The sequence below is a fragment of the Amborella trichopoda genome, chromosome 3 (genome assembly GCF_054954075.1).
Source record: "Amborella trichopoda isolate Santa Cruz 75 chromosome 3, AtrichopodaSantaCruz75HAP2 v2.0, whole genome shotgun sequence".
Lineage (NCBI taxonomy): Eukaryota > Viridiplantae > Streptophyta > Magnoliopsida > Amborellales > Amborellaceae > Amborella > Amborella trichopoda.
Window position 1 is genome coordinate 61,316,583 of NC_142338.1, and position 24,644 is coordinate 61,341,226.

The 24,644-nt window shown below is 33.3% G+C and overlaps 1 protein-coding gene across 6 annotated transcripts; it reads left to right on the plus strand.

Moving 5' to 3' along the window:
* The first annotated feature begins 5,968 nt into the window (after positions 1-5,968).
* LOC18421584 (FAD-linked oxidases family protein) lies at positions 5,969-23,772 on the plus strand. 6 transcript variants are annotated; one of them, XR_016052100.1, is made up of 18 exons: positions 5,969-6,349; positions 7,236-7,329; positions 7,717-7,817; positions 8,227-8,275; positions 8,718-8,810; positions 9,840-9,954; positions 10,173-10,233; positions 11,766-11,802; positions 11,869-11,930; positions 12,762-12,858; positions 14,025-14,099; positions 16,821-16,929; positions 18,370-18,479; positions 19,139-19,590; positions 20,795-20,874; positions 21,058-21,188; positions 22,729-22,772; positions 23,404-23,772. XR_016052100.1 is itself a non-coding variant. In XM_088862053.1 (18 exons), the coding sequence occupies exons 1-18, from the start codon at positions 6,096-6,098 to the stop codon at positions 23,521-23,523; spliced, it is 1,695 nt and encodes a 564-aa protein (XP_088718179.1). In that variant the 5' UTR covers positions 5,969-6,095; the 3' UTR covers positions 23,524-23,772. The 6 variants fall into 6 exon arrangements, 4 of the variants coding, with proteins under 4 accessions (XP_088718179.1, XP_088718180.1, XP_088718181.1 ...); XM_088862053.1 differs by having other exon boundaries at positions 19,528-19,590; XM_088862055.1 differs by lacking the exon at positions 5,969-6,349 and having other exon boundaries at positions 7,268-7,329; positions 8,181-8,275; positions 19,528-19,590.
* The last annotated feature ends 872 nt before the right edge of the window (positions 23,773-24,644 follow it).

The window sequence follows — 24,644 nt, forward strand, 5'->3', positions numbered from 1 at the left end:
GTGATTGTAGTAATTGTAATAGGTTCACCTTATTGGGTTGCTCGAGTTATTGTTACAAAGTGGGTATAAAAATTCTTAGGGGTTGTTTGGTTCATTTGAAAATAATCCCCATAATTTTTTTCCATATGAATACAAAAGTTACACAATATGTTTTTTTTACATATAAAAATTTATTCGATGTGAAAAAGCTTTACCGTAAAATAACCATTTTCATATGAAAATAACTCCCTATTACATGAGGTGGGGAGAACATTCCATAGGGTTATTTTTTCCACCGGACCTAAATTAAACTATCTCAAAATTTAAGTTTTGGGTAAAGAAGCGATCTCAAGATTTTTATAGAAAAAAACATTCTAAATTTTTAAGTTTTAGATATAACACAATGTCAAATTTTCTAGAGAGAAATTATTTCAAATATCAAGTTTTAGAGAAACTGTATCAAAATTTTTAGAAATAAAATATCTTAAAACTTTTAGAGAGATAAACTATCACAAAGTTTATAAAAGCTATTTTAAATTTCAAAATTTTAGGGAGAGAAACATTTCAATTTTTAGAGAGAAAAACTTTCTCAAATTTTTAGTTTTAAAGAGATAAACTATATCAAAATTTTAGAGGTAGAAACTATATCAAATTTCATATTTTAGATATAAATTATCTCAATTTTTTTATAGAAATAAATTATCTATTTTTAGAAAGATAAACTATCTCGGAGTTTTTAAAGGGATAAGCTATCTCAAATTTTAAATTTTCAAAGAGAAACTATGTCAAATTTGTAGAGATATATATTGTCTTAAATTTTAAGCTTTAGAGAGAGAAACTATATTAAAACGGTTAGAGAGAGAGATTGTATCAACTTCTAAGTTTTAAAAGAAAATTATCTCAAAAATTTTAAAGAGATAAACTATCTCAAATTTCAATTTATATATGGGGGTTTAATTTTTGTGGTAACGAACTACTTTATTATTTGAGGGGGTGGTGCAAAAATAAATAACATCGTGGTTAATATTATGGTTTAAAAAATAATTGGAACATGTTTAGGAAGCCAGTCCAAAGAGCCCCTATAGTTTTCCTTTTTTTTTTTTGTTTTAATATATATATAAATTATGTCAGATATAGTTAATTAATTTATTATGGTAATATTCCTTTTTATATGGAAAATTCTTCCCAACGCTTATAGATGAAAATGAAGAGTGATTTCGTCTACCTTCATCATCATCCAAACTTTATCGCACAATCACAGTTGTTCGGTAGTGTTTCAATTTTCATTTTTTTCTACAAATCCAAATTAGCTGGAATTTGGAGTGTATATACATCTTAGTGAGGCGTACATAATAAAAATATGAAAAAAATAATTCATAAAATAAAAATTAACCAAAATACCTTATAAAATTTACGAGGGTATTTTGGTCGATTTATATTTATGAATTATTTTTTTTCATATTTTTATTAGGTTGGCCTCACTAAGATGTACACACGCGCTAAATTTCATTTCATTCCGATTAATAAAAAAAAATGAAAAATTGAAACACTATCGGATAACTGTGACCGTGCGATGAAATTTTGATAATAATGAAGGTAGACAAAATCACTTTTCATTTTCGCCTATAGGTATTTTGTAGTATCTTCCTTTCTATATATACTTGTAATCTTTTTACATATGCTTGTTTTTTTGTTCATGTTATCTCTTGCTTGTTGTCATGTTCTCTCTCTTACCTATTTACAAGGGTATTTACTAAATATAGAAAAAATGGAATTGAGTAATTATTTTTTTATAATTTTCCATGGGAACCAATCAAATTTTTTTTTTTCTAAATAAGTACAATCTTTATTGAGATAATGAAAAGGTTACCCGGGAACAAAAGTGAAAATAACATTGAGACAATGAAAAGGTTACAAGGGAATAATTAAAAACTAACAATAATAATGAAAAGAACTTTGAGATAATGAAAAGGCTACAAGGGAACAAAAATAAAAAAGAAGAATAAATATAATAAAAACAACATTGAGCAGGGAATGAAAAAAAAAATTAAAACAAAAGTTATCAAGAATAAAAAATAAAAACAACAATATTCAGAAAACGTTACAAGGGAACAAAAATAAAAATAAGAACAAACAAAATAACCAAAGAGGAGAGAAAAATAAAGGCAAGGACATCAATGCCAATCAAGATGCGGCCACATTTGCCAAGTGGTCCGCCACATAACCGATCAACCCCTTAGGGAAGTGGTAATTCTATGTTCACCGTACTTAAGTAAAGAGGAGAGAGAGCGTTTCAATAATTGGAAGGTGATAGACCTCGAAAATTGGGACAAGCCAGAAATTCACCAGACTTTCAATCACCATGGTATTGTGCAGAAAATACTCCCATTGATTGGATATTGATGGGTTTGCAAACTAGAACAAACTAAAAGTCCTTTTATAAATGTGTGTAATTCCGTGATCTCACTAATGTTTGAAACATTGAACCGATTTTTGAAAATTGGTTTAAGGCTGATTCTGAGTATCCAGTAGACTGGCCGGTTCACTGGCCTAACCTGGTAGGTCTCGATCAGTTAAAAAATGTCAAAAATAAAATAAAATAAAAAACTAAAAAAAAATTGTGAAATATATATTTAAAGCATCATTAAACAAACGGTGCAGTTGGCATACTGATGCATGGTAAAAGTAGAGGTAAGCTGCACCTTCAGATTTTATTATGGGATATAATTTTGATGTAAAATGTTATTAAGATTATCTCAAAATATATTTTTATATCTAAATATAAAATTTAAATTTCAAAAATAGTTAAAATCAAGTAGATCTACAAACATATGAAAATCTTGAAAATTGACGGGGTAGATAATATATTGTAAAATACACTATTTATGAGACTTAAAATCTTTTTATTTTTCATGGTCATACATCTCGATGTCAAGATGATCGATCAAAAGGTTTTTTAACATTAAAACTACATTTTTCGATGGATTTTTTATGTGCATCCGTAGTTCTACATTATAAGGTTGCATCTTTATATAAACTTTTTCCTTAAACAAAACACATCAAAATGAAATTGAAAATTAGTAATAAAATAATGGATTCTAAAAAATCAAATTGTGCTCGGAAAAATTTTAAATTTGTCTTTAAAAAGAAGAAATAAAATATAAAAATAAGTATTCATAGCCAAAACAGTTTCCCATCTTTGTCAATATGATAAAGAACATTAAAAAGACTCATTCCAGACAAATTTTTTTTTTTTTATGATTTATGTAATTTTTTTATTTTTATTTTTAAATACTCGACCAAACCACCAAAACGGGCTAAAATCGAAACTGGCTCGTGCCCAATTCCAATTTAACCGGTCAGTGCCCGGTTCTAATCTAATTGGTCGATACTGAGTTGAACGGGTCAGTTCCAAACTTAACAAGCCGAGTTTGCAAACAGGTTCTCACGACACCAGGACCAGAAGTAACGTCTCTCCCCATACTTATCTCCTCGTGTTTAATCGGTACTTATCTCTGGAAACACTAAAGGAGTGAGAGATAAGCATGAGAGAGAGAGTATGACAAATAAGAAAAATTTTTAGACTTCCAAAATTAAATTTCTAACCTCATGTTGAATAAATAATAAAAGGCAGCGCCACAAAAGATTATTATAAGAGTAAATATACAATTAGACCATTTGTTTTTGGTACAAGATGGTCACAAATACTCTTGACCATTAATGTGAACTTGAAACTTGGAAGGCTGTGTTTATTCCATTGACCAGACTCAAACTTCAAAATATTTTTTCTCAAACTTTGTAACACACTTAAGCTATCAAAATTCACATCTAATGGTTGTAATAATTGTGTCTTCATTGAGGCACACCTTGAATTTTGCCTAGAAGATGTAGTTTTAGTTTTGGGAACATTACAAATGGTTTAAAAAATGGGAAAAGTTACTATACTTCCTCTACAACATAGAAATTTTATCCTTTCCCTACTATCCAGCCGTCCAATTTTGATCAAGAGAGCCACTTACCGTTTGATCTTAGATCTGACGTCTCACAGTATTTTATTTTTAGCTTTTTTTATACAAATTGTATGAATATGAAATTTGGTAGTGCTATCTTCTCACTGGGGGCGCACCTATAAAACAACTTAAAAATAATTTTTTGATAAAATGTAATGACCAAATGCCCATTTAAAATTCAGAGATATTTTGATCATTTTATTTTATTGAAAATATATACTTTAATTATATTTTTCACTAGTACGGATTTAATAGAGGAATTGACGTCCAAAATTTGGTGTCAAAATAGTTTATATAAAATAAATTAAAAATAAAGTAGTGTAAAAACGTGACATTGTGATTGGGGCAATCTTAGCCCTCCATTCAGAATGGACGGTTAGATAAAACTTCTATGCTGTAGGCGAAACATAAAAAGCTTGCCATTAAAAATTTTTGTTCAACTCTAATTATGAAATTCTAAATTTTTAAAATAATGTAAATCGAGCATGTCTATAAACATCGTGTTTCCATTGTGTTTGTCATCTAATAAATTTTAAAAATAAACTCTTCACATTTGATTATCATGTCTTAAATTTAGCTTTACTTATTATTTGTTGAGCGTTTTATACTTATATATTTTTAAGTTTTGATCATTTATATTATATTGTTAAGTTTTATAACATGATCGTTTTGCGTTAATGGCATTCTGAACATTTGTACCATCTAGTTTTGTTATCGAAATTTATTTTCCCTTTAATTTATTCTAATTTTTATTTTGCCACTTTCTCAATACAGTCAGCCCCTTCATTCGACATATTATTAATTTCATGTTCAGAATTTCATCTTCTTTTTTTAACTAATTTATCTCTAAATAAGTTTGTATTTTTTAATTTTTTAATCCCACCACTTAGTTTTTGGACTCTTATTAATATTGCCTCTTATATTCTATCTATGCAAAAGTTCATGACCACGGCCTCATGTTGTACCATCAAATTCTAACTTTATTATCTTTACATGATGGTCGATCTATTTTGTTAAGGAAAAAGTTTATATAGAGTTGTACCTCTAAAGTCTAAACAATCAAATTAGAACACACCTCAAAATTTTCACTATAAGATGTTGCTTTTAGTTTCCAAATATCCTCAAATTGATCATCTTGACAACAAAACGCATGGACATGAGAAAAAAATAGATTTCAAGTTTTGGAAATAGTGCATCTTTTATCTTATTTTTGGACCGTCAACTTTCGAGATTTTCATAAATCTGCTCAATCTACACTATTTGTGAAGCTTTAAATTTTATAATTAAATAATAAAAATATATTTTAAAGCTATCACAAATATTTCTAGTATTGCAACCGCATTTTTTGAGACTATTTGAAAGTAGGTTTTACTCTCATTATTTAGAGCTTTGGCTCTATAGGATGAAGTTTGCCTTTTATATTATCCACTTTTATATAAAGAAGCCTATATATAGGGATAAGTGGTTTTTAAAAAATTAGAAAAAGTTTCTATAGAGCCGATGATCTAAACAATCAAATTAACCCATACTAAAAAATTTCACTAGAAAAAGTTGTTTTGATGCCCAAATATCCTCAAATTGATCATCTCTACATCAACATGCATGGATCTCGAGAAAAAAAATGGATTTCAAGTTTTGGAATTAGTGCATCTGGCAATGCATTTTTGGACTGTCAATTTTCAAGATTTTCATAGATCTGATCGATCTATACTATTTTTAAAGCTTTAATTTTTATAATTTAAGATAAAAATATATTTTAAGGCTGTCACAAAGATTTTCAACATTAAAACCACATTTCTTGATACTATTTGAAGATAGGCTTTACCCTGATTGTTTAGAGTCTCGGCTCTATACCAACCGCACCCTTTAAAATTTCATTAAAAAAAAAAAAAACTCCGTATTTTGACTGAGGGAGTAGTTGCACAGTTATGCCCCCGCGACGCATAGTCAACGCACTCCGATTGAATTTCGTACGGATTTATATGTGCCGAGGGACTAAGCATATAGTTTGCTCCTGCGGGAATTGTCGTATGCACTTCAAATGGTTTACGCTGCAAACTGTGCCTGCAGTCCACAATTTAAGTTCCATCCCTCTCTCTCTCTTCAATGGCGTTTCTTCCCCGTTTCTCTCGCTCTAACTTTTGCCGACCCCACTTCTTGAGGTTCCTGCAAAGCTCCACCCTCAATTTCCACACCAGAGCTCCATCTCACCATGAATACGTCAATCATCAAAAGGGGAGATCTCTTCTTCCATGGCTTTCGTCTTTGCCCATTGCAGTTGCAGTTGCAGTCTCAGCTGGAGCTTATGCTCTAAACCTTGAGAAAACTCATTCTCTCTGTGAACCTGATCGCGGTCATAGGTTAGGATTTATTTTCAGAATCAGAAATGGAAATGGCGTTCAATGGTTCTTCCCCATGAAATATTGAGACTGGTTTATCCCGTTGTTTTGTTTTGGCCTACTGATGTATCGACTGAAAAATTTCTGTAAAATGATGCAAATTCAACTGAATATTGATGATTTTTGTATTTTGGGTAATTTATGGAGTGTATTTTTAGGTGAAAATGATCTGAATTCAAATGATTGGTAGATGAAAATGGCTGAAACTTTTGAGAAGTTCGAGAAGGAATTTGAGCCAAATGGTAGCACTGATTTTGGTTAAAAGACTGGATGAATTTGGCTCAGTTACATTATAACAAAAACTTATGTCTAACTTTTCCCCCTATATTTTTGTTTAAGTTAGATGTACAAGGGGGCTTTCAAACAAATTTCTATTAGATTAGTATTGTTCTACAGAAGTGTCTTATACCTCAGTTTTGCAAAAATATGGAAATACGAATTGATTTTCATAACGACAAAAGGATGGCAAAGTGATTTTGTTCTTCATTATTTGATTTAGCATATGATAACTGGTATATGTATTTCCTATAATTTAGTCGAGTCGGGGTGAATTCCTTTGATGTTTTGAATTACAAAAGTCTGACAATTAGCTGATGAACGATGTTTTGATTCTTGGATTGGTATATTTTCTGGTTTTGGTTGATTATGAACATGATCGGTAAACTCTGAAAGGCTTTACTCGATTAACACTCACTGATATGTTCAACTTTCAGCTTCTCTTAGAATAAATGATACATGGGATAATTTTGATGAATTATGGCATATTCTATTATGTATTTACTTTGACAATAGTGAATGGAAAGTCAGGAAAATTGGTTAACTGCAGTGTTAGTTATGACTTTTGCAGTCTTGGAGGCAAAGGAAGCACTGAGCTCGTGGTCCAAGGCTATCATAAAGATGTTCCACTTGAGCTCATTAACGAATTGAGGACTATATGTAATGTAGTTTCCGTTACCCTTTTGCCCTTTTCACATTTTTTTTCCATGTAATTTGCTTATGATTGGCTTATGCATTTCTGGCATGTTTTAGAAATATCATTCCACATTGTTTATAACTACATATAATGTTAGGCATGTGGCCTCAACAGGAGTATGTCTAAATTCCGTTATCTTTTTCGTGTCTTTAGCTTTTTTTGTTGTAATCAATGTAACTCTTGTTATGGATATATACCAAAACTCTTGTGGACAAGTAGCTGATTTTAGCAATATTTTGGTCTGTTGTAGTTTGTAGCCTCTTTAATATCTTATTTTTTTCTGGGGCATGTGTGGTGGTAGATTATCTTTATATTTACTTATAGCTAACTTAGTTTCATAATAATCATTTGGCAGGGTAATATTAGTTTGGATTATGATGAGCGGTTCCTACATGGGACGCCGCAAAATAGCTTTCACAAAGCAGTTAATTTTCCAGATGTGATCGTGTATCCCAGGTGCTGTACTTTGAAGTTTTATTTATTTCTTGCACCATTGATATATTAGATCCCTTATTGGAAACATTGAGGCATAGATTGCTAACACTCGGATGTAATTCTTTTATGTTATCATACTAGGACTGATGACTTGGTAAAATTTCTTGCATGTATGGTTTTTGATTGACTGTATAATGTCCAGTTCTTGATTTGTCCATTTATAGTTTTATTCTCTCTCATGTATGATTGCTACATTTATGGTTCTAACCAGTTTCAAGTGTCCGTGTCCTATGCTTTAGAGGTAGAAGTATCTATCTCACGAGCAACATATGGCCCAATTTCTTGCTCTACTTGAATGTATTATTTTTTCTTTCTTGAATACAGTATTGATGAGTTGTCATAGCGTCCAATTCTTTATTTGCATCTACAGTTCAGAGGTGGAAGTATCTAAGATTGTCAGAGCTTGCAACAAGCATAAGGTTTGAGTTTCTTTTTGCAGACATTACTTGAGTATTAAATAATATTGTTGTGTTCAATTCTTCTGAGGTAGGCCAGTATGGCTTCTTTGTACCGCTGCTTGGGTCATATATGAGGTTTTCGAAGCCTGAAGTTGCAAAGAAATAACATGGGGGTGCATGCTGTTATGATGTAAAACTGTTTATAGGTTTATATCTCAGATACCTTTACGATGGACATAGCCAAATAGCAGATAAGTCGTTATCATAGTTAACTTTATTAAAAAAAATGAATTATCAGTGATAATGAGCACATCCAAACGGGCCCTAAGGAAGTGTGCACATCAAAGTACAATAATCTCACAGACAACGACATTAAAAAAACAGAGAATATCCCTAAAACCTACACAAAACTCAGTTGCCAGATACTCTACTTGGAATATCTATTGGTCTTTCTTTTGTGCAGGTTCCCATTGTTCCGTATGGTGGTGCTACTTCGATCGAGGGTCATACTTTGTCTCCTCATGGAGGTGTTTGCATTGATATGTCGACAATGAAGGTACGTGGTATCGATTTATATTGCAAAACATTTCTTTTTTCTTTTGGGTGTGGCTTGTAAGCTAACGTTCTTTTTTTTTTCTTGCTTTAATTAAGTTGATTGAATTTATTTATTTTGTTTTTCTCATTTCTTTATGCTTTGAGCTTTATGTGCTTTTTGAATTTTCTTGATGTGATGCCAAATCTAGAGGTGCATGTTAGATCTTTATTTGCTTAAATTACCACTTAAAAAATAGAGGACTGACAATTTACTTTGTGAAAAAGACATCAGGTAGCCTGTTTGCTGTCAATAAAACTTTGCATGCTGAGAAGATGAAAACAACCTCCACTTTACATGATAGGCAACTACTTAAACAAATGTGAAACAGTGACTAGATGCTCTGGCCCCATCCTCCCTTTCAAACTGATGAGTTTTATGTCTTCACTCACCATTTACTTACAAGAACCAAATGACAAACTTCATAATCCCCTCTGTTGAACACCTACCCCATTCACTGCTTCAGTTCGTGGTTCTCCAAAAGCTGCTTGAATCCTCGTGCTCATCTAAAATAAATCTGTAGCACTAGTGTGTCCCTTTACCTCCTTGACGCCATACCAAGGTAGGACTCCCATGATCCACCCTGTGTAATCTTGGAAAGAAATCCGACTTGTTTTCTTTTTATTTTTCTGATAAATTCGTCCCCATTTACATGTTCATAAGTGAAAACCCTTTGTTATTATTTTTCAGTTGGCAATTGGCTGGGCCTTTCGGTCCCTTTACCTGTATTGTAAAGTACTATAGTTTGAGTGTACTAATTGGTTTAGGAAAGTGTGCTAACTGGCCTTATCATTTGTTTTCTGATTGCATGGATGAAATTATATATTGTGGTCTCATTAGAGTTTTTGTTTTTGGGAATAAATTGCTATAAGAATTTAAGAATGTAGATCTAGGATTCTAAGTTCATATTTGTTATCATTTGCATATATTGAGGGACCTGATGCTGTTTTTGTATCGAATGTAATGTTTTGGGAAACCGAGCTTCTGTTGCAGAGAGTTAAATCATTGCATGTTGAAGACATGGATGTGGTTGTTGAGCCTGGGATTGGATGGATGGAGCTTAATGAATATCTGAAACCATACGGTTTATTCTTTCCGCTTGATCCAGGTCAGATGGTTAGCTTTTTTACTTTTGTTTCAAGGAAATAGGTTTAGTTTTACGAATTCACAATAAGTATAGTCAACAACCACTAAAATAACTTTCCTTTTTGCCACCACTAAAATATGTTTCTCTCACCTTTAACCACAGCTCTTTTGTTTGGAATCCTCTAATTTCAGGATAATCTTCATTCATTTAATTGATTTTTCGTTGCAATGGTAAAACAGGACCTGGTGCGACTATTGGAGGCATGTGTGCAACTAGATGCTCTGGTTCTCTGGCAGTAAGGTATTCATAATCCTCATAACATTTTAATGTTTTGTTATTTCCTCAAATAGATAGTGTTGGTACTATTTTGTTTGTTGTTGTATTGGGGACTTATCTTGTGGACTAGTGAATAGTTTCCAGCTTTAATTTTCTTGGTACATAAATCTTTCTGATTTTTAGCACACACATTGCCGTTATCTGTTTAATGACACCAGTGTTAAAAACTAGCAATGCATGTCTAGGAGAAAAGGATGGATCCTTCACAAGTCTGAGAAATGTTTTTCTCCAAATGACGTTCTTCCCTTTTCTATTACTTATCTGAAAACTCTTAACTCACTGTAAAAGTATAGGACAATGGCAACCTTTGATTTCTTTTCCTCGCTTAATCCAACCCTTGAGTTTTTCTTGAGAAAAGGACTCGTTTCAGCATTTTCACACACTTCGGAGTGCCTGTAATCAAACAGTCTCTTCATGAGTTATAATATCTAATATTTGGTTGCTGCCTTGATGTGCAATTACTAGTTTCTGAATGCTTATTTTTTATTTATGAGATGTTAAAAGATATCATTAACCATGAAACAGAGAATATCTTTGGTTATTTAAAGCTACGTGCATCTGGCATTTATAAATTATGAAGATATCTTTCTTGTTAGTGATTTAGATTTCCAAAGTTGCTTTCTACATGGTTGGTTTAGGAAACCATTTAAGATCACTTTTTTCTTTTTTTTATTTTATTTGGATGAATATGTTGTGTAGGATTTTCTCACTTTAAACAAGCATATTATTTACAACCTATGAAATCGACCTAAATGTGCTATCTGCTGTTGGTACTCTCCTTTGCGGCAGCCTAATCTTTTTCATTTTTCTGAATATAAAACCATCTAAAATTGAAGGCAAAAATGTATTTCCAATCTCTTGACGAGTTATAATATTTATTATTTGGTTGCTGTCTTGATGTGCAATTACTAGTTTCTGAATGCTCATTTTTTATTTATGAGATGTTAAAAGATATCATTAACCATGAAACAGAGAATATCTTTGGTTATGTTAAGCTACATGCATCTGGCATGTATAAATTATGAAGATATCTTTCTTGTTAGTGATTTAGATTTCCAAAGTTGCTTTCTGCGTGGTTGGTTTAGGAAACTATTGAAGATCACTTTTTTCTTTTTTTTCTTTGGATGAATATGTTGTGTAGGATTTTCTCAATTTAAACAATCATATTATTTCCAACCTATGAAATCCACCTAATTGTGCTATCTGGTGTTGGTACTCTCGTTTGCTGCAGACAAATCTGTTTCATTTTTCTGAATATAAAATCATCTAAAATTGAAGACAAAAATGTATTACTTCATATTAATAATCCCATATTTTTATAGAACGTGAAACCTTCATGTTTCTTAGATTTCTCTCAATTTTTCCTAAGCTCTTCTAAATTTTCTTACATTTTACATCTTAAAATTTTAAGTTGTTACATATTTCTGTCAATACCAGATTACTTTCAGGCAATTTATTATGCTTTGAAAATATATAAAATAGTTTCCGATTTGTAGGTATGGGACGATGCGAGACAATGTTATCAACCTACAGGTCTGTTATTTCTTGCATCAGTCATTTTCCATTCTTTGCCTAGCTCCTCACTGTCAATTTTTCCAGGTTGTTCTAGCAGATGGGGACATTGTGAGGACTGCTTCCCGTGCTCGAAAGAGTGCTGCTGGGTATGCCTATTCTGTGTTACCCTCTTTGATCTCAAGGGACAACCTATGTGCTCCTGTTCCTGTTTCTACCCTGAATTGGGATAAGTTTTAGATTAGTTTGTAGTTAGTTTAGTTGGATTGTATAAAAGAAACAAAGAAAAAAAAAGATGGGTGATAATATCATAAATAAAGTGTCTAAATCCCTTTTTATGGAATTCTGAGAATATCCTTTCACCCAAATTGATCAATAAAATTTTGTATTCAACTTTCACGACATCAGTTTTTCCTTATTTGAGAAAAATGGTGCCTTTTCCACTGTTGAACAGTTGCCTTGCTTGATCTTGAGGATAGGCAGGTGATACAGTGGTATTAGTTTGGTTTTCTTGCATTTTCTCATCCTTGTTGCAACTGGAGTAGTTTTATTTCATTTGGAAGTAGCAGGTGGGCTGATTCAACAGTGGCCCATAAGCTTTCTTCCCAATAAAAGAGTCACTTCATTCTGTTTTCCTGCATCCTTTATTTGCTTTCTTACATTTATGAATGGTTTCTTTGGGTTGTGTTTTATTTGGCCTGTATTTCATTCTGTGTTTTTGCCCTCTTTCATGTGAAACTCTAGTAGAGGAATATTATTTCCATTCATCTGGATTTATCTTGTTGATGCTTCTGGGAGTTGTTCGACCTCTCATATATGCATTCTATAGTGCAAACTGATCAGAATCCAATATGATTGAATGAAACATCTATATGACTGTGTTGTCATTTCATATAGAGAAAAACATTATAGTATCCTTAGAAGAAAATTGTTTGTTTCAAAATGTACCAGTATCAAACTAAACTTGTCTACAATATTAGGTATGACTTGACTCGGTTGATGATTGGTAGTGAAGGCACCTTGGGCGTGATAACAGAAGTGACTCTCAGGCTTCAGAAACTTCCTGAACATTCTGTGGTATGTATCCTTCTTTCTTGCAGAAATGCATAAACCGATGGAATTTTATTTTAGCCTATTGTGGCTATTATACTTCGAAATTCAATCCATATTGAAATATGATTAATTTATGAAATGTTCTTTATATTTCTGACTTCCTTTAAAAGCCTAGGAACAGACAGTCTTGAAATTGCCAAATCCTATACACACAATCTAGATCTTGTTTGTAGGAAGTTGATCGATATCTTTTTTTTTGAGAATGAAGAAGTTGATTGATTTCACCAAGCTGAAAAATGTCAGCTGCATATTGAATTAAATCTTAAGCTCGTCTTACGTCGAGAAAACTTAGATGAGTTTGTTATAAAAGCTCAAGTGAAACTCTAATTTATTTGATAGACCATAAAGTCTACTGCCTTGGAATGTCATAAATTATATTTATGAGTGAGGCATTTGAAACTGAGCCTTTCTTATTCCTATAGTTGCCTCTTGTGTCAATTTTATTTTACTTTATTCTATTAAAAACTTATATTGCTACTTTGATTTTTAACATTAGCATGCACGTGGGAAGGAAAGGAATTTCTATTCATGTCATATTTTATTGCTTATATAGAAGGGTATCTGGCACAATGAAAGGTAAGCAATTTACTTGTCAAGAGAAAAGGTAAAGCAATGTGATTCTGTTTACATCTATGAAGCAAGTATCTGCTGAAGCAAACATATGGTTCACAAAAAAAAAAAAAAGCTCATTGAAACAATTAAAAGACAAAACTTTTTATGATCCTTATGGAAACAGTTGTCCATCTCTTGTATGGTTTTGACTGCTTAACAAGCATTTGATCATCATCCTTTGATTTGCCTTGATTTTTCCTATTGTGTTTGGTTGCATTTCTTGCCTTCTGGCTTGTGATTAGTTTTGCCAACTTAAGTGAAACTCTTAAAATAATCGTTCTCTTTCTCTGAGCCACTTACTGTCTCTCTAACTCCTTTCTCCCCCAACCAAAGCCTTCTCTCTATACATGCATGTTGCATTTTCTTTGTACGGACCTACACAAAATGATGGATTAATAAGAAGCTACTAGTTTATTGGTTTACTGATTGGTTGCTAAAATGGTTAGTGTCCTTGATTAATTGCTAGCTTTTATCCTCAGTCACATTCGGACTCATATTTGTTTTGCTTTCAAAATCAGGTTGCTATGTGCAATTTTAAGACAATTAAGGATGCTGCTGATGTTTCAATTGCTACAATGCATTCGGGGATACAGGTAAAATAGAGCTAGTAAAAAATGTTTATTGGTCTATTGCCTGCACCATGGTCACACATTTTGTTGTATGGTCAGGTTTTCCATTGTTTGTTTCAAACTGATGCAGGAAAATTTGAAGAAAAATAAAAACAGCAAGAACAAAAGCCAAATACAAGCACAATTTGAAGAAACCTAGGGTTTCTTCTCCACACCCAAGCTAGGGTTGCAAAAGGCTAAGCTTTTCTCTCTTTCAATTTCTAAAAATCATTTGGAATGACCCCCTCAAGGCCTCACATACTTCTTATATATAAATAATCTTGTTCCAAGTACAAAAAGTATTCAAACAAATAATACATTGACCCATATATCCTGACTTAACTTCTAATATATAATGATAGTTTTACCCCTATGATCAGTACCCATGAACAATACTCGCAAATAATAATTATGAATAGTACTCATGAAGAAAAAAAATCCTAGAATTCGTAAAAAACTAAAGAACCCTAGAAATAAACTCTTGCCTTCTATCGTTCTCCTTTGGTTGGAGAAAACTCGTCATTGAGTTTTGAAGCGTGGTAAAATGAATTCAACATCAAAACTACCTTCTTCAATTTTATTTTTTTCTTTGTCGGCTTGAATATTATTGAAGATAAAAAGAATTCTTCTAGAAATGGATCTTGATATGCATATTGATGAATCAATGCAAATTTATCAAATATGGATATCCTCAAACTCCCATTGAAAATTGTGTAGGAAATTTCAAACCCAATTTCCTGGTCTTTAGAGGCTTTTTGGACATTTACTTCATTACTTTATGAAGCTAGGGCTACAATTTGCGGCTTATGTGCTGACCACATTTCATCTACACTACTACGTTTCCAATACCCTAAATTTCTTAAATGCTCTATCTCTTTGATAGTAATACATTCTTCAAAGGGCATGATTGGATCAGTACTTCTGCTGCCTTTTCTCCATCTTCTTCACCCTCTTCGAAATTATCTTATCATCATCTTAATCCTTATCTTAGATCGGATCCCCTCAACGATCTTGTTGTTCATTGGAGTATGTGTCGAAGATTGGTAGTGAATCCCAATCTACAAGTTACTAGTTTTCGATGCAATCAGTGGCAAAATAAAAAATCTCATCTTTCAAATCGAAAATCTTACATAGATGTTCCTCACATCTAGGCCTTTTGTCACTATCCTCATCACTCAATTCCGCATGCGGAGTGTGAAAGTGAAAAGGCTTGTACTCGAGATCCTCTTGGGCTAAAAGATCGCCGTCTTGGCCGTTATTAAAGTTCGTGGACTTTTGCATCAGCTGCTGAACTTGCCTTCAAGTTCCTCAATTCTATTATCTATGGGATCATGAAGCGGATCTATAAAAATCCTCCTCCCACGGTCCCCTCTTGTTGCCATAGGATCACTGAAATCACAAACCCTAAGAAGATGATCAACAAAAACATACTGAAATAAGCAAGATCTAGGCTTTGTTGTTGATCTAGGGCATACAAATTTATGCTACAATACCATACTATAGTAACTTCCTTACACTGCTACAGTACCTTTCGTGTAGATCGCGGGCTCTTACATCAATTTGATGCAGGAAATTTGAAGAACAATAAAAAAAACAATAGCAAAAACGAAACACAAGCACAATTCATGTGGAATAACCCCTCACAGCCCCACATACCTCATATTAAAATTTGTAACGACAATTTTACCCCTCTTAACAGTATCCATGAACAGTACTGGTGAACAATAATTGTGAATAGTACTCATGAAGTAAATAAAAGTAAATAAAAACCCTAGAATTCCTAGAAAATTAAAAAACCCTAGAAATAAACGTTAAAACTAAAGCTATAATATACATCCTTTAAAATTGAATAAAAATAAAAAATAAGAATAATTTAACCCTCCATCACAAACAAAAATGTAAGCCAGAAAATTAATAATATTAAAAGTGAAGCAGATTTGTTTCACAGTTGGACAATAGTACTACAAGTAGAATGCAGCTATTCAAAATCTTCTATGGTCTGTTGCCTGCACCATGTCACACATTTTGTTGTAAGATCAGGTTTTTCATTTTTGTTTCGCAGAAATTTAAGCCAGAAAATTAATAATACTAGTGAAGCAAATCTGTTTCACAGTTGGAAAATAATAATGTGATGAAAAATTAATCTGGTGCTAGATACTGTGCATTGGCATTTGTTTAGATAAACTGTGTAGGAAGAGCCATGTTAGCTGGAAATCTGATTGAAACTCCTATGGTTGAGGAATTCCCTTCTAGTGTATGTGACCTTCATGTCATTTTAACAATGAACACAGATGTTTTGATCTAGTTATCCTTGTGGAACTTTGAAGAGTTCCTTACATTATTTGTGTGTTAATAAATAATCATTTGACTTGAGCTCCTTAGTAGCATTCCGAAAGGAATTCATGGAAAAATATCTGGTGATTTTGTCTTACTGATGTATTGGAGGTAGGATAGAAATTGTAAGATAGTCTTTTGAGGCAACGTCAAAGTGGTTTCATTCTTGAATGAACTTGTAATGCCTTGCATATTGTTTTGGTTCATGCTGGTGGTAGTGCTGATGATTTTCAGATGATGTACTGTTAAAGTCAATACATTTGTTGGTTATCTATGTGTTTGGTTTGTATATCTGTTGTGCAACATTGATGTTAGATTCAGATACTCTAAAGTTGGATTCAGTTACTTAGATGTGTCACCTTTTTTTGGCAGGTCTCCAGAGTGGAGCTCTTGGATGAGGTTCAGATCAGAGCTATCAATATAGCAAATGAAAAAAATTTGCCTGAAGTTCCAACATTGCTCTTTGAATTCATTGGAACTGGTAGAGAACCCCCTTCCTCTTTCTCTGTGTTTAGTGTGTATGGGGAAACCCAATTGAGCAGACATTAGTCAATCTGGAAGTTCTCTTCGTTAAATTGATACATTTGTAGAACCACATACACTAGAATTCATGGAAATTGAATTTGATAGAAATGGAACAATGAGCACTTTAAGGTTATTCTATTGGTCCTGTTAATTTTTAACTTCTGGTCATCTGGTACTAGAAATAAGGTAAGGTTTCCCGTGTAACTGTATGTTACCTGGTTCTGGTGTTAAGTAAATGGCTTGGTGAATAGTGGTGGTTAGTCCAGCTCGAGAATACATGCTTTGCTTGGTTATGTATGATAGATATATAATACATGTGTTGTATCATGATTATGTTCATGTATCTCCTTGAATAGTTGAATTACCCCTTATCGTGATCCCAAATAATCTTTAACTTGAGGAGTACATTGTGACACTGAATGTATAACATCTTAACATATACTTGCCGTCGGCAAAGTGAGAGTGACCAATTTGCTTTCTCTGGCAATTGATTCCATGTAAAGCCTTATCGTTGATGGGAAGCACAAAATGTTATTAAGACTCTTTTCATATCTGATGTTAAACCTATATTCCGGAGCATATAAACTAACCTGAATCTGTTTCAATATTCCTCAAAATTTTTTCTCTGACCTTTCATGGAGCATCTGTAAGTACACTTTGTCCCACAAACTGATTTTTTAGTTTGAAGACAAACCCTTTCTTGGTGATTCTGGATGTTTTTGGTTTATGTAAACCTTATTAGTTTGATTCTTTATTAAACTAATGGTCGATGTAGTGGCTATTGAGTTCTTGGAATCTATTGACTCTTTTAGATTTAATGTTCTTAGTTGTAACTGGTATGACTGGTTCAACTTTCCAAATTTCAACTGCCAATGCAACAATATGTTCTTCTAGTCTTTCCCATGGATGAAATCTTTCTAGAGGATGGCCTGTGAAGACTAATTCATTCCCTTAAATTTAATACATGCTGCTTCACGCATTGACAAAGTCAACATGAAAGTTGGAAAGAAAGCTTTGAAGAGCCAGAGAAATGCAAGCTATTTGCATTTAAATAGAAGACGGAGGAAGATCTGATAATGCCAAATCATTTCAGTAGAGCCTTACTATCGTTAACTGACCAAAGAAACCTCCAAAACTCGTATACCCATCCTCTAATGGCTTCTAAAGTTGAACCTAGGATAGCCCATGGAAAGACAATAAGCAAATTTGAAGTAAAACAAAATATGCTCTTTCTATTTTTGTTACTTGGAACACATGGAAACGCTATCAGTTACAAATTGTGCACAATGCAAATTGAATAGTTTTTTCTACAAAGTATGACATTGTGTATGACATTGTATGTTTCTTTTAATGCGTTATTTCTTAGATGCTTGCAATTTGAGTGGATATTTTGCAGAAGCATATACACGTGAGCAAACACTGCTGGTTGAGAAGATTGTACGTGAGCATGATGGCACTAATTTTGTGTTTGTGGAAACTCCTGAAGCTAAAACAGAGCTTTGGAAAGTATGATGGATACATCTACATCTGTTGAAATATTTTATATTGTTTGGTCCATTTTTAAGAAACAGATGATATTTTACAGTATGGGAAAAAATTACATCATTTAGCCCAACACTTAATTAGGTGGTCCGATCCCCAAAAGGCACAAATTTTTTTTTTCTTTTTTTTCCTGAATATTTTGAGATATTATTTGATTCAGCTTGTGAACAATTCCTAGGAAAAATGCTTTTGAGCTCTTGGAGACCTGGATCTGTCATCCCTCAAATAGACAGTTCAGAGTCGGTCTATGAGGGGAATTGATTTGGAGCAATTTTTGAGCTTCAAATCAATGCTTCTTACAAATTTGATCTTGGGGGGACTGAAATTTTTAAAATAATCAATTTTTGGGGGTTCTAAAGAAGATCGGGATTTTTCATATAAAAATAAATCCTCTTTGTTTTGGGGGGCTCAACTATGTGCTGTAGATTGTGAGGGACCACCAAATTTTTAAATATGTTAGTTGAAATGAAGTTTTAGGTCTTATAAATCTTTTTTGGTTGTACCTATTAGTATCATCTTGGGTGGTTTTATAGTTGTCAATTTGTTTCCTGTAGACAATATGGTGTGGTTATCTTTCTTAATGATTGTAAGTCTGAAATATATGTTGTTGTCGAGAATTGCAGATGCTGATGAATAGTAAATATGCAAACTTTATGCCTTGAGAAATTGGACCAGTGTTTAAAAACTCAGCGATTTCAGCTTGTATTCGCCTAAGTCACTCGGAACAGGCATCTTGATACCGGTTTTGGATGACCATTTGGATAACCCAAGTTCTTGACCAAGTCTAACCAAATGACCACGGAGTCTTGACTGAGTCTGTCCTGGTCTTTTTAAAATCGAGTGATTATGCCTGACTCTTGATTGGTCAGGCTTGGGACACGGCGAGTCGATTCACACCTGCCACCTGTCCTGTTCCGTGCTTTTAAACCTGAATTGCACTGATTGTTTTTCTCATGTTAATCTTACTATGCATTTGCGATTCTTTCATCTGACAAGGAAACATTTCTTGCAGATAAGAAAGGAGGCCCTTTGGGCATGCTTTGCTATGGCACCTGATTATGAAGCTATGATTACGGTCAGTTTTTTAGTGAATACTTTTTGCCTACCTTCATTCGTTTGCTACTCTAATTTTTCGCAGGAACTTGTTCTGTTGTGAATTGCTGTTGTACTGAACTGTTTAGCTTCATGGTATCATGCATGGTTAAGATTTTACCATGATAGGTGATAAGGTGAAGCTTTTTTTCTTCTTCTTTTGTCCTATAATTTCGAGGTTTATACTATGGGATTTGAACCTGAAACCACCCATGGGGATAATTATAATGCAGAATTCCATGTTAAATTTGTCATCTGTTACATGACAGAAAATAGTGATGGTATCATTTTTCTGGGTTTGCAAATCTCATTGTCATATTCCCTCATTATGACTCATTACCATTATTTTCTTGGAACTGATGTTGCTTTAGTTTCTTGGTGGATATGATTGGTGGCAACGAAAAGAGTTTGTCTCTTTTAATAAACCAATACAGAGAGTAGGAAACTCTTTCTCTACTCTTTTACACTTTTTATTTTGGGATTGTATACAATGAGACCATTTACCTTTGGTACAGGGAGGTCACAATTGCTTACAACTATTCAATGTGAAATCTGATAGCTTGGGATGCATCACAAAGTTCGAGATAATTTCTTTTGAACTTTGAGCTTGGTCAATGAAATAAATGCAGCCACCGAATTTCACATCCAACGGTCAAGATTAATTTGTGACCACTTTGTATCAAAGTAAATGGTCTCATTATATACTTTCCCTTTTAGTTTTTTAGAACAATAATTATCTCCCTGTTTATTCATAATTTTCATCAACATGAGATATTCTGTACCATTCCTAAAAAAATTATATAGATTATCATACTTAGAAGCAATTCTAATGTATATCACCAGGTAAACAGTTATAGCATAAGAACTACATGGAGTGTGTATTTACATTATCTGCACCTGTTCTCATTTGGGTAAATTACATTGTCTTGTATTAATGCTAGCTGTTCGTTATTTGGTGATGTGCTTGCTTTGTTCCATTTAGTACTAAATGAGTAAGTTCTTAGTTTTGGAGTATTTCCAGAAGTCTCTGTGTTTTACGTGGTTTTTTCCATCTATTACTAAGAAACTATAAGTAGTGGTTGTATTGCTTTGGAGATTTTCCAAATAGGGCTTATGAATATTTGATCTTTTTGATAGCAAAATCTTATTCAAGCGTTTTGAGTCTCATGTGTTGTCAATCACATCAGGATGTATGTGTTCCTTTATCAAGGCTTGCGGAATGCATATCAAAAACTAAAGCTCTACTTGATGCATCAAGCTTACTCTGGTATATCGAGAAGTTACTTGTTAAGGACTCTTTTATAGTATGATTGTGCTTCTTCTTTTCCACGTACTTTCTGGAGGAAGACTGATAAAACCTTTTTCCTTAATCGAGTTTATCAGTCGAGAACTTGTTTGTATAAAAATGAGAAATTGATGTCGTTTCCCATTTGGTTTTGATGGCATTCAGTGCAGTGGTAGCCCATGCTGGTGATGGAAACATCCATGTAATTATTATGTTTGATCCAAACCAAGAAGACCATCGAAAAGAAGCTGAAAGCTTGAATCATTTTATGGTCCACACTGCATTGGAAATTGAAGGTATAACTTCAATGCTTGACCAGAGAGAGAGAGAGAGAGAGAGAGAGAGAGAGAGAGGCTGCATTAGACAACAATGTCAATTTCCTGTCCGACAGCGATGTCCATAGATAGATCGACCAGTTTAGATGTCAAATAAAAAAACCTTCACATTGAAAAAATTTGTAAGTTTTCTCATCCTTAATTAAGAAACATTGCCATCTTTTATTATTATTATGGTGGATTGTTTGGATGCAGTTAACATACTAAAAGCAAAGTCCAATTCTACCCTTCCAAAATTCTCTTGCTGATCCAAAGGTTTTCCTGTATCTCTCGCAGCAGTAAAAAATTACTTCCATACAATAAGCAAACTTGCAATCCGAGCTTCTCCTTATTCATGAAGAGAAGGGGTTTTCCATGAGTGTGGTATGAGAGAAAATGTTTACCTTTGGTAGAAAGAGAAATGGCATTGGCCTTACAAAAATGCCGCCTAAAGCTGCCATGGATCCGCATAGGGCTGCCATGGATCCGCATAGGGCTGCCATGGATGGGGTTTGAGCTTCTTTGGTCTTTTGCAACCCGAGCTTCTCCTTATTCATGAAGAGAAAGGGCTTCCCATAGGTGTGGTATGAGAGAAAAGACTTGCCTTTTGTAGAGAGAGAAAAATCCTTGGCTTTATAAAGACGTCGCCTAGGGCTGCCGTGGATGGAGCTTGAGCTTCTTTGGGTTTTTACAACCTGAGCTTCTCTTCATTCATGAAAAGAGAGGGGTTTCCCATGGGTGTGGTATGAGAGGAAAGGCCTGCCTTTTGTAGAGAGAGAAAGGGGCCTGACTTTATAAAGACACTGTTTAGGGCTGCCATGGATGGGGTTTGAGTTTCTCTGGCTTTTTGCAATCAAGCTTCTCCTTATTTATAAAGAGAAGGGGCTTCCCATAGGTGTGGTATGAGAGAAAAGGCTCGTCTTTTGTAGAGAGAGAAAGGGTCATGGTTTTATAAAGACGCCTCCTAGGCCTGCCTTGGATGGGGCTTGAGCTTCTTGTTTTTTTAGACAGAGAAAATGAAAATGTTCTCTTTCATAGAAAGAGAATAGATTTGGGGTTTCTGAGGTTTCACAGAGTTGTTGGGTCACGGGTTGAGGTTTGTGCATGGGGTGAGAGAGCTGCAGTTTCATAAAAAAATTTCCAGTTTGACTTGAATTTTTTCTTACGGTAACTTTTGCCTTGATACTGTAATGTTTTTTATTTTAATCTAAAAATCTAACAAAATCTTGAGGTTGTCCAAATGGTTAAAATTTGTTTTACAAGATTTTTGAATTGCAATAAAAAAATATCGCAATTTTGGGCACATCCAAACTGGCACTAAATAGTAAAATAAATTATCCATCGATTACTTGTTGAATAACCGTTGAATATGCATGAGATACCAATAGAACGCTTTTCATATGTTGTATGATAAAATTCTTTTAATGCTTTATGAACCATTCTTGATTGAGCATTATGAAGATTTTTAGACGATCCATGTGCGGTTTTTTGAGTTTATTCATCATATCTGGACTCTACGCAGGAACCTGCACTGGAGAACATGGTGTTGGTACGGGAAAAATGAAGGTTAGTTTAATAAGCTTGCATCTATCGTCATGCTTCAAATGGTCTTGTCTTGTCATAGATAATTGGTTGGGTGAATAACCTATTATATTGGGTTTACTGTGTGCAAGTTTTCACTTTTTGTGTGGGTGCATGTCCCCTGTGTGGAGGATCAAACGTATTGCAGTTGTGATCTCTTTTTCTCTCTCTCTTTCACACTCACGCATGTACATTTTGTTATCAAGGCTGGATGGACTTGCCGGTCTGACTTCAAAGCAAAATCAAGTTTGATAAAAAACCAGTCAAAATCAATATTTGGCCGATTTTGACTACTCAAATCAGTAACACTAGATTAACAATTTATTTGAATTATGTTTCATTTCTTTTTAAAATTTTTTATTCCATATTTTATTTATTTTTTTCAAAATCCATTCCAACCAATGCAATCGATGGTTCAACCGATTTTCATTAAACCAAACTCGTAAGCCATTTCGACCTAACCCTTGTAACCTATTAGGTGGTTGGTTTGATTCTAATAACACTAGTGTGTATTGTTGCATGCACGTGTCACAAGATTTGTCTAGAAGCATCTATCATCCGTATCTGATTTGTAACATTGACATGATCTGAGAAAATTCCTGCTTGATAATTTCAGTACCTTGAAAAGGAGCTGGGAATAGAGGCACTGAGAACAATGAAAAGGATAAAGACCGCCTTGGATCCCAATAATATTATGAATCCAGGGAAGCTCATCCCTCCTCATGTTTGTTTTTAGTTTCGATTTGTATAATGAGTTTCACTTTTCTGTACACAATATGAATAGAAAAATAGACACTAGACAATAGTGCTATCGAAAATGACAAGAGAGAGAAACTTGGCGATGGCCGGCTCCGGCTAGCCATCCATATGTTTGTAATGTTATTTATACTAGTGGATTTATGTGCCTTGCACGTAATAGACCAATTTAAACATGTATTGGAGAAAGTGAACTTCTCATGTTGAATAAACATGGTATTTTTATTTAGAGAGGTTAAGAATAATATTGCAGTGGAATATTCAAGACATATTAAAAATAGGTTTGGGCGCAACATATTATGCATTGATGTTTTTTATATGCAAATATTGTTATATTAATATGAAATTTGTAATGGCCCAGGTAAGAAGAGAGGGGGAGAAAGATTTATTGACACGTTTGAAGCTAAAACAGTAGGAAACCACAATTGTTAGGTTGATGAAATATTGAGCAAAATCGGTTGGTTATATATATATCTATATATATATATATATAGGATCATTATATACATGGGTGGGAGAGGATCCTATAATATTATTTCTTATATATATATATATATTTATTTATATTTATTCCCAATAATAAAAATTCAGGATCTCCTTATCAAAAATTTTACATCTATATCTTAAATTTTAAAAAGATAACTTTTATTGGGATCACCTTACTTAAAAAAATAGACCTCCATCTTTACTTTCAAAAAAGATAATTTTTAGAAGTGCATAGTATGCGAATGTTACTTTGAGATAGGATAAAACTTTATGTATGTATAAGTTTCCAAAAAAAAAAAAAGAGATGTATGCGATAAAATCATGTGGCCTAAAATTCCTGAGGGGAACTTCTAGAGTTCTTATGTATATCACTACTTTGTTCCTGATATCTATTTTCACAGTTTTTTACAATTATTTTTGATATTTTTACTATCTTTACCCCATACAGAGTGCTCTAAACTATGTCACTCACCCTGTTACATCTCTTAGGATAGAGCCCTTTTAAACTATGTCACATGCCCTATTACATCTCTTAGGTTTTTTTATTCTTTTGACATGTATCCATCCCTTAACTACGGCTTAATAATGTAATATAAATATTTCACATAATTTAAA

Excerpts from the sequence above, each read along its gene's own strand:
- LOC18421584 (XM_088862053.1), top strand. The coding sequence starts at position 6,096 with ATGGCGTTTCTTCCCCGTTTCTCTCGCTCTAACTTTTGCCGACCCCAC. Across the intron at positions 7,818-8,226 it reads GATGTGATCGTGTATCCCAG|TTCAGAGGTGGAAGTATCTA; the intron begins GTGCTGTACTTT and ends TTGCATCTACAG. Across the intron at positions 9,955-10,172 it reads ATTCTTTCCGCTTGATCCAG|GACCTGGTGCGACTATTGGA; the intron begins GTCAGATGGTTA and ends ATGGTAAAACAG.